This window comes from Helobdella robusta (assembly GCF_000326865.2).
Source record: "Helobdella robusta unplaced genomic scaffold HELROscaffold_8, whole genome shotgun sequence".
NCBI classification, from domain to species: Eukaryota; Metazoa; Annelida; class Clitellata; order Rhynchobdellida; family Glossiphoniidae; genus Helobdella; species Helobdella robusta.
Window position 1 is genome coordinate 5,385,060 of NW_008705459.1, and position 10,957 is coordinate 5,396,016.

The following is a 10,957-nucleotide window of genomic DNA, read 5'->3' on the forward strand; positions in this document are numbered from 1 at the left end:
CAATTTTCTAAATATTGGGCTGATAGAAAAATTTTCTAATGCTTTTTTTTATAACTTAAATTATTACGTCATTTAGCTGGTATTCAGTCATATGTTTAAAATTTATTTCATCAAACAGTATCGAGGAAAGACTGAATTGATAAATGGAACGGCGTCAGGCGCAATTGTTGGTGGGCTATTAGGCCTGAGAGGTAGTCTACTACTTATTTTTTTTTTTTATTAAATTCAATGGTTTGCTAAGTTGCTACCTGTGACTCTTCCATTCCTTTCAATAGCTAATTGAATTTAATGAAGATGCATTCATTTGCCATATCAATTTAGCTCAGACTCATTAAATTATATTCTAATGATTCAAACTTTCAGTCTTGTCTGAACTGTTTATTTGTGAAAGACCTGCTGTTACCATTCAAACGCTATTAAGACACTGGAATGCACCAATCCTCTCAAATTTTTTTTGGTCAAAGCATCTTTGCCACTTCTTTCTTTCTACATGTTGACAACCAAACTCCTTAATGCACCGCCCTCAATAATTTATTAAAGTTCAACTTGTCCAAGTTTTCTCATGCTTCACGAACTCTGTTTTATCCACCTTTAGTTATACACCAATTATTTTCAAGAGATGCCAACATGAATTTAGAATAATTTCTTGTCTAAATTTACTGATAAATAAACAAATATATATATATATATATATATATGTGTGTGTGTCTGCGTGTGTGTGTGTTGGTGCTTGCGTGCGTGAGATAGTTTGTTATTTGATGATAATATCTCATTTTAAATTAAACGTTTTCTCAAATATTTCAGCTGGCATGAAAGCTGGAGTCTTCGGAGCCATCGGTTTTGCAGCATTTTCGACAGCAATAGACTATTATTTTAGACACTAAGTTATTTTAAATTTTGATTTTTTTAAATAAATGTTATAAAAAATACTATGTTGAATTGAATTTGTTAACAACGAAAATGACACGTATTGGAAAAATATACAGCGATGGTATATGGTGGTGAAACTTGGGTGTTGAGGAGAGAGGAGGAAAGTGTACTGCAGAGGGCTGAAAGAGCTATGGTGAGGATGATGTGTGGGGTTAAAGTGAAGGATAGGAGGAGTAGTACAGAGCTGATGTCGATGATGGGACTGAATGAGGACATTGTGACATTGATAAGGAGATCGATATTGCGGTGGTATGGACATGTGTTAAGAAGGGATGAAAGGGTCGAGATTAGGCGAGCGTTGGAGTTCGAGGTTGAAGGAGTGATAGGAAGGGGTTGTCCACGATTGGGATGGAAAGAGCAGGTGGAGAAGGACATAGTGAAAGCGGGGTTGCGTGTTAGTGAGGCGAGTGACAGATGTGAATGGCGTCGAGGGGTATTTCGGTTTCATCATAGGTAGTCAAACAACCCCCGATCTCGGGAAAAATGTCGTCTAAACGTGTGTTGTTGCTGTATATATATATATATATATATATATATATATATATATATATGGGATGCACCGGATTCAGGTTTTTCAAATCCGGCCGGGGTCGGACTTGGCCGGATTTAAAAACCGGCCGGAGCCGGGGCCAGATTTTAGTTACCATTTTACATACGTTAGAAAAAATACTCACATTTACGGTTATCTACATGTTGAACATCAAAAAATAACACCAAGCAAATAGTTAATTAATTCAAATATATGAATAAGCTGTGTGATGCGCCAAATTCTGTACACAAAGATCAGCTTATAATTTATGTATAACCCATGTTATAGCATAAAAAAAATTGTCCAGCTCATCTCATAATTAGTGATGTTGTTATTATGTGTCATGTATGCACGTGCACAAATTCTTTTACACAAAGATCAGCTCATGTATGCCTAGCCTAACCTTTAACATACCATGTTCTTAAATTATGCGCTTATGTATCTTTATGTATATATATTATGTAGCTATATGATCCGTCATATACAATTATATAGTATAAACACGTGCACAAGTTCAGCTCATAATTTATGCATAACCCATGTTATAGCACAAAGAAAATTGTCCAGCTCATTTCACAATTAGTGATGTTGTTATTATTTGTCATGTATGCTTAGCTTTTAACTTATTGACATAAAATTAATTGAATTCAATGAAATTTTTTTCTATTTATAACATTTTTTAATGTCGATAGACGCTTAAATCCGGCCACCAAATCGGCCGGATTTGATAAAAAAGCCGGATTTTAGCCGGGGCCGAACTTCGGTGCATCCCTAATATATATATATATATATATAGCGCCTTTGAGGTTTGATGAAAGGGCGCCATATAAATCTACCTAATAATAATAATAATAATATATATATTCATGATTGGAATATACCGTTGAAAGACCAAAAACATTTGTGAATAGTTCGAAATATCTACTGTAAACCGCATTTAAAAAATTATAAATGAGTGGTGAAGATTTATAATATGTGTGGGTGGGATCATCTTCAGGAAACGAATAGAAATGATGACCGTCTTTTTCACTAGACAGATCGACTGTAAATTATTCCTGCTTGATACATCGAATCTCTTAAAATTTTAAACAAACATTTTAAGTTGATAAAGAACAATTTCTCGTTGAAAAAAATTCATGGCTGTACCTGCTTCACGGGAAACTGGTATCTTAGAAATATAAATGCGGACCTCGTGAACTTATATAATTTATTCAAGAGTATAGATTAAAAAACTCGTTTCCAAATAATGCTAATATTTCAATTATTTCAAATAATGTAATGTCAGTGTCTCTTTCATTTGCAGTTTATATCGTTCGTCTTCATATACTCAGTTGCATCAACCTGTCAGCAATTTATTAGTTGTCAACAAATGTTTTACATACAGCTCTCGTCCCATATGGAATGGTTTGCCAACTGCCAACCATCAAACTTTTTAGAAAACGATTAAAGAACTTTTTGTTTATCCAGATCTACGAAACGTCAAAAGTCACTGTTTATCCAAGCGTCCTTGAAGCTATGCATAGGACGCGATATAAATTATTAATATCAATAATAACATGTCTGTCTCTGGGCAGGGTAATGATTTAAATGAACGTACAGATTGTGGATTCGTTTCCATATCTCGGCTCCCAAATACACTCGTCAGGCAGTAGTGACACTGAAATTTCACGTCGAATCATCATTGTCCGCGCGTGCATGAGGTCCCTGGATCGCGGTATATGGCACTCGGGCATTTCGGTGACGACCAAGTTTGGTTGTATAACGCATTTCATCCCCGTGCTGCTCTATGGATGCGAGGCGTGGTCAACTACTGGCGCTCATTTAAAGAGGCTATTTTCTAATCTTATATTCTTGTATCTTCTGGGCGTAGCCGTTTCTTTGAATTCAATGAAATGGAAAAATGTCTTGATCCTGAAGATATGAAATAAAGCACAGATGACACAGAGGTTGCAACACTTTTCTTGTTTTAAAGTGCTCATAACCACAAGTTCTTTCTCATCAGTTTTCGGTTTTACTCATTTTTAGCATAGATATATATAACATCCATAGTTTTTAACCTGTGTTTTCAGATTTTTTTTCTGTGAGCGATGAAATGGCGTTTATTTAAAAGTGAATTATTTCAGGAGATATTAATCTTTTCTTATACTATAAATTTTGAGTTTGTCTGGTTTAAAAAGGGATTGATAAAAAATTAGAAATAAATAATGTTTGCTAGCGCAATAGTTGCAAAAGTTTTGCAAAGGTTCGTTTTTTCATGTTTTTTTGTTGATAGCTGCTACTCATTAATGATTAAATTTAGTTTAAGACAGGTTTAGAAAGGTTTTACATTTTACTTAGACATTTAGAGATTAGAATCTAATCTCTTAACCTTAAGGCTTAAGTAAGTCTGATACTAATGCTAATCTACTAGATTAGCATTAGTATCAGACTTACTTAAGCCTTTAGGTTAAGAGTTTATTTTTATTATTAATGGCTCTTTATGTGTTTTATGATATTAATACTTTTTTTTAGTTTTAACTAAAGTTTTTTAAGTTTTAATTTTAATTCTACCAAATTAGAACCTTTCTTGATCTACTAACTAACTACTAACAACAATCATCATCAATCAGAACCTGCTCTTTGTAGTGCTGTAATACTATAGTAAAATGTAACGTAATTTATATTGTTTATTATATCATTACCGCTACATTACAATTATTGTAATGTAATCATAATGGTAATTATTAATTAATCTATATGAATCTCTACCTGTTTACTAAGAAGAAAGCAAATTTATTTAAGAGTATACAGTTTATATTCTTAAATAAATTTGCTTTCTTCTTAGGAATAGTATACACTATAAGACTATAACTATACATACATCATACAGTATTAAAAAACTTTAAATATTTATTACAAATGTCCAAAAAGTTTCAAATATTAAAAATATTTCAATTATAATTAAATAATTTGATGTCAATGTTGCTTTCACTTGCAGTTTATATTAGTAGGAATGCAACATAGGTCAATGCCAGTTTTAAACAAAATATGACAATATTTTATAATCTTACTCTATATATCTGTATAATGTGGTGCTTGCGAGTGTGTCAGAAAGTGTGTCTGCTTCTACAGTCTACTCTATGTACCTACATCTAGTTAAGTTTTTTATGTTCCTCGCTCACACTGAAATTTGAAATAGCCGGGAAATGAAAAATTACACCAGATGCATCATGCATGGAATGTAATGAAAGTATCTAGCTAATTACTAAATGAAATGAAAAGTTTCATGTTTCAAGTGAAAATTATAAGATAAATCTCTTTAGTCTTTATCATGCATGTTTTTGCATTCTCGGGGTTTCATGCTTTTGAAAACATGTCACTGATGTCTATGAAGCATATAGCATTGTTTATTTTACAGTTTTATATCTTTTTTATAGAGTATAAAATTAATAAAATTATCTAATCAAGTCTACAAATATTGTAAGTATCTTTGAAATGAACATTGGTATATAAATAAATTAATAGTTGATTTTTAAAGTTTTTGTTATCGACATCTATTCATTCGAAAATGTTTTTATATATTCTGGCTAACTAATTCACTATTTGGTGTTTCCTGATTATAACTGTCTGCAAAGCCAAAAGCACTAGCTATTGGTCTATAATCAGTAGAGCCAGTTTGATTTTGATCCAGTTGAAAATTAACTTTTAGCTGTTTTTTTTCAATGCTGAAAAATTTTTTTATAAAATAAAAGATAATTTTGTCATTTTGAGAAGACATTTTAATTGTTTTGCTGTTGTTAACTAAATGTATGTAAAATAAAATCATAACAACTATTTCAAAATAACATCTTATTATATTTCAAGAATAAAAGCCTAGATGTTCAAATATTGTTTAGAACAGCATTTTATTTTAACTGAAGCTTAAGTGAATGTTGAAACAAAATCTGGCCCAAATCTAAAATGCCTCCCACTTTTAGCCATTTTATTTTAACTGAAGCTTAAGTGAATGTTGAAACAAAATCTGGCCCAAATCTAAAATGCCTCCCACTTTTAGCCAGAGCCGAATGTGGGAAATGGCCAAAGTTAACCTAGAGCCTAATTCTAATCCAGGTCTAATATAAGTAACACATGTGTTTGTAAGATTTGTTTACTAATCTACTTTCCATAAACAACAGTATGATTTTGTTTGATATCTTTATCAGTGTTGTAGACTTTTCAATTTTAGTTCAAGTGTATAAATTCAAACATAAAAGTTGAAGACCTTTCTTTTGTTTATTTTGTAACATTTTTTTCAAATGTTATAATGAATTACAATTTTTTATTTTGTTTCATTTATAAAATGGTAAATATGTTTTAATATTTCAGCAAGTTTTCAGTTACACACACTCTGTTTGATTTCTATGAAGTTGAAAAATTATCTCAAAGATATAAAAATCATAGTGATGATTCATCAGAAATAGTAATGTCTCTGTTTTTTGGTATTAATTAATAATTTTATTTAATGTTGTGAAGGATTTTATCTTTTACAGCTGAAAATTTTAGAAGAGAAGGTAGATTCTTTAACTCCTACAAATGAGGAACTTTCATGCTTAAAAAATTTTCAAACTAAAGTCAAACAGTTGATTTCTACATATATTCATGAACAAAAGTTGTTTGGTACCCAGGTAAAAAAAATTTAATTACTTTTCTATTCAGTTTATGAAAATAATGCACAGATATTAATTATTTTCCTAAAGAAAGTTGTTGAAGCAGTTGATATTGGATCATTCAAAATGGCAAACTTATTAAAAGGTCACATGACTTTTGATGTCATGTGCATTTTTTCAGGACCTATCTCATTGGAAGAGAATCAAAGTTTTGCTGATCAAGTAAAATGTGATTTAATTACAGAAGACCTTAAAGATTATCAAAGTCATACCTCTGATGAACATCCCCATGTGAATGTAATCACTGAAGTCCATTCAAATTGCAATGTTATGTTGTGGCCTGCTGCACGATGTCTCGACAGATATGATGAAGATGTCCATAGTTAGTTGTTAAAATATTATTATTTCTCTTTTCATATACTTGCTCTCTGTCGTATTTCATGTGAGTTTTAGCCAATTTTTTGTGCACCTAGAGACTGAAATCGTTGGGTGAAGACAACACTGGTTTCACCACCAAAAACGTTTAACCACCAAATGAACCTCACCGAACGAATTCTGTTAACCACAAACATTAATCACCAAAACTTCACCAAATAAACTTGTTATCACCAAAACTTTACCAAGGCGTACCGTATAAACTTTTAAACAACTATTCAAATTTACACCCAATTCACTGTTGACGTGGGCTTTATACCTTCGCATATACATTACCATTGGCTGTAACAATTAGCAAACCAGCCAATTTTTTAGCCATTTACTTATCTATTGCTGGATACCAACTTGTCGTTCAACACCCATCGATTATCTAACATTAATTAACCAGCACTGAAGACCATGACAAATTTAGACCATTCTTATAATAACTAAAAGTCTTATTTTCTATCACTTTTGTTTAGAAATGAATTGGTTTCTATTTTATGTTTTTGTCTGCAGAAACGTTCATTTATCTCTGTTAAAACTTATCTTCATTTCCTTTTTTATGTAAAATGACTGAGCTGGTTCACCCAGCTCAGTGTTTCTTTTTTTAGTTAGCATAGTACTTTTTTATTCACTATTTAACGTAATAGCATTTTTAAAAATTATAACTTTCATTAATATATTAATTTTTTTATATTCAGTTTCTCAGAATTTACTTAAGAATAACTTAATGGCCTTAAAACATGTATCGTGGTTTAGTGAATATGCCATCAATGAAACAGTTATTGCTCAGATGATCCTTTTACTGAAAGATATGAAAAAGAAATTTAATGGTTTTAAACCCCTGAACCCATGGCTATTATGTTTATTGGTTGGTTACAGAGTTCTTATTTGTTATTTATTTTATTTAGACTTATAGAGCCTGTATCTAGCACGTCATCATGTTGACATCACAATCCTTCTTGCATATTGCTCTTCATTCATTTAGTTGCACTTCAACTTTTGTTGCCCTACTGCAACAATGGCTCACATGGTGTAACGCACGCACGCACAAGCACCACATAGTATAAACGAGACCCATATCATTTGAGACACAGCAGTTTTACTGTCAGAGTTAACTTGTAACTGATGTTTCAAACTTATTTTCAAGGACACGGCCTCATGGTTATTTAAAATGGTTATTGCAAGGAAAAGTTTAACTTTATTTGTTCCTGTAGATTCATTTAAATGTAAGAGTGACTCTACATCTGTTGCTTTTCATATTTTGCTTGAGAACCTGCAGAATTGAGTTATAATATACTTATTATATTATTATATATATTATTATGCTTATTTTTGTCAAAGAAAATATACCATTATCATTCAGCTTACATTTATAAAATTTATAAATCAACCCCAAAATAATTAAATATTAAAAAAACTCAATTTCTTTTCTATGTTTATTTCTTAATCAGGCACATTATAGCGTCACCAATAACTATGACAGAAAAACTTTGACCTTGGATGCAGCTTTTAAGTTAGCTCATTGTCTTTTTTTCTCAATTTTAGTCTATGTCGTAAATAACGAATTAAATTATTTGGTCGACAGGAGATGCTTGAAATTGTTATCAGCAGGTTTATTGCTGCCCCATTCAGTTGGCATTGTTGATCCGTGTGATGATAAAGTAGGGAGATCTCACATGTATATGTCTCTCCACCAACAAGTTTGTTTCATTGACACGTTCATTACATTTTGTTCATTTTCAGTCTTAAAAGGAATTTATTTCTTTTCCAAAAAGTAACAAATAAATTTTGTATTGGTCATCCTGGCACTTGCAACTGTGTAAGCAGTTCAAGCTTAATAAAATCTAGTGAAACACTAGTTATTGGCGTATGGGAACCCGCAATATCGAAGCAGGCAAGGATTTTTACGTATCTTCAAAAGTCCTGAAATTGAAAGTCATTTTTTTCAAGTCCCTAGAAAGTTTTAGAATTCGATTTTTGTCATGAAGTCATAGAATGTTATTTTAAGGTAATGACATAGTTTTGTGACGCACCGTGAAATTTTCACTGATCGTAACAACGCGCTGCTAGCTTAGTATGCAATTTCTTGATTTTTGTTTGACATGCCACAATTGGATAAAAACTATTACAAAAAAAATTCAATCATAAAACTGCCGTTAATCCATGCTTTGCAAGGAGTTTTGTGTTTTTTTTTGAACTAAGAAAAAATTAAAGAAAATCGTGAACTTCTAAAAGAATTTTTAGCCTGTTAATTCCATTGTAATTAAGTTGGCACCGAGGATGCTGATGTAATCTTGATGGAATGTGATGAACTTTATTTTTTGAAACCAGAAGCCCAAAGGGGTTTTTGTGGCGTGAAAGCATAGAAGTAAAATAGTGCATGAAACTGCAATTAAAATAAATAAAACGTTACAAAATTAAAAAGAATATTGTAATGATGTAATTATATTGTAATGAATTTTGTAATGTATTAAATACTGTAATGATGACCAAGTTTCAGGGTAGTTTGGTAGTATTGATACAATTCAAATAAGTAAGTTTATTAACAGTAATTTCAGGATATTTTTTAAAGTGACATTGGCAGAAATCTGAACGTGTTTTTAGATAATTCTGATTCAGTTTTAAACCACAACTATGCAAAAATTTTGCGCAGTTGCCTTCTATCATCTATACAAGAGACCAACAAGTTGGATGGATTGCTATATGGTACAATGGGTAACAACGAACATTTTTAATAGATTGTGGAAAATATCGAATTACTTTTGGGTTTTTTTTTGTGATAAGTCATTTGCGGAAAGAGTGATTTTTACCAATATATAGATTGACGTGAAAATATGATTTAAAACACGAAGGGCAGCTTGTTATTACATTCAGCATTTGGGAATTATTTAAAATATTGATCCCACTAATTCAAATTTAATAATTTTGGTATCCACCGCTCAAATGGCGAGATGTTCGGCTACTGACGTTGTCGAACATCTCAAAATGATCAATTGTAAACGCCTTATTTTGCTACCTGGCCTTCAAGAAAAGAGATAATGAAGTCAAACCTAACAACTCCCAGCCGTCAACATCTTTTAGACTGTGTTGATGCTAAATCATTTATCAGGGGGATGCCATCATTCGTCAACAACCAACCATCAAACTTTTTAGGAAATGATTAATGAACTTTTTGTTTATCCTGGCCTACGGAAACGTCAAAAGTCAGAGTGCCTTTGAAAGGGCGCTATACGACTCTCTGATGATAATAATAATAAAATATTTATATCTGAATGTAGCAAAATTTTTGCAAACTTTGAAATAATTGTTAAGTTTCATAGTTGCATATTACACTGCAGTTTAAAGTAATAAATCTACTAATTCATATACATTTGTATTTAGGACTACCTGTGTGCCACAGCCCAAACATTATTAAGGCTGTACAATGCATTTGGTATTGAAAAAATTCTTAACTTTACGGAATTGGATATACAAAGTTTGTACCTGTTTTATTTCACAATAGCAATTCGAGCTTTATCAAACTGTTGAGAAAATTTTCATCAGCTTTTGGAATTATTTTTCGAAAATTTTTGTGGATTTAAGTTCAGAAAATAAATAACTAATCAATCTTACTCCTTTTCCCAATAGTTGATAGCTTAAGCAAGATTTGAAATATTTTATTCACAAACATTGTAAAAGATTTTTTCATGCATTTCATCTTTTTAATTTATTTATTTAAAGCAGCTCTTTTCAAACCAGATTTTTGTTAATTGCATGAGTCTTATAAAAACTGCAACCTAATATGTAGAAAACGCATACAAAAATAAAATTATATAATGTCTGTTGAGGAAAGGCTGTAGTCTTCAAGCCTAAGTTAACCGTGGAGAAATCAGCAAAAACCAGTTTTTTAATCCTATTGAGTCTTTTTAAATATTTTAATATTCATTGTAATATGTTCAAAGTTTGATTACAAATAGAAATTGACAATTGAATAAATCACTAATATTTTTCCATTTCAGAAAAATTGCTTGCTGACGATTTTGAATCGAATCTGTGTGCAACCATCAAAACCAATTGACCCTGTTGTATCTTAATAGCCAATTGATGAATTACTTCTAATCACATTTTTATCAAGTTACAACTTTTGTCACATTTAATGTTTATTTAATATAAAACAAATTTTTTATTCCAACCAAGAATTCCACAGTAAATAAATTTAAAATACAAAAAAGAATTGACATCATCAAGATTACTTAAGAACTTTTAAGAACTGAAATAAAAGTCTTTAACAAATTGGAAAGTTGGACAAAGAAACTTTTCAGCGTTGTAATAAAATAACTATAAATACACATTCGCACAATTTATAAAAGTTACACAAGACCTGTTATATTCATCAGTTAATTAGTTTTATGAGAATAAGTTATATAAACACATTTTGAGATGAAACCAGTAGGAAGATGACAGACTTGATTTA

The 10,957-nt window shown here is 31.0% G+C and overlaps 2 protein-coding genes across 2 annotated transcripts; both read left to right on the forward strand.

Moving 5' to 3' along the window:
• Window positions 1-3,046: 3,046 nt before the first annotated feature.
• On the forward strand, window positions 3,047-3,382 carry HELRODRAFT_165866 (hypothetical protein; the record flags this gene model as incomplete). The annotated part of the gene is made up of 1 exon (XM_009032341.1): window positions 3,047-3,382. One exon carries the CDS (start codon window positions 3,047-3,049, stop codon window positions 3,380-3,382), a length of 336 nt encoding a protein of 111 aa, XP_009030589.1.
• Window positions 3,383-5,475: 2,093 nt separating this feature from the next.
• Window positions 5,476-10,032, forward strand: HELRODRAFT_165867 (hypothetical protein; the record flags this gene model as incomplete). The annotated part of the gene is made up of 7 exons (XM_009032342.1): window positions 5,476-5,548; window positions 5,951-6,102; window positions 6,154-6,466; window positions 7,203-7,372; window positions 7,956-8,017; window positions 8,090-8,204; window positions 9,886-10,032. The coding sequence occupies 7 exons, from the start codon at window positions 5,476-5,478 to the stop codon at window positions 10,030-10,032; spliced, it is 1,032 nt and encodes a 343-aa protein (XP_009030590.1).
• Between the last annotated feature and the right edge of the window lie 925 nt (window positions 10,033-10,957).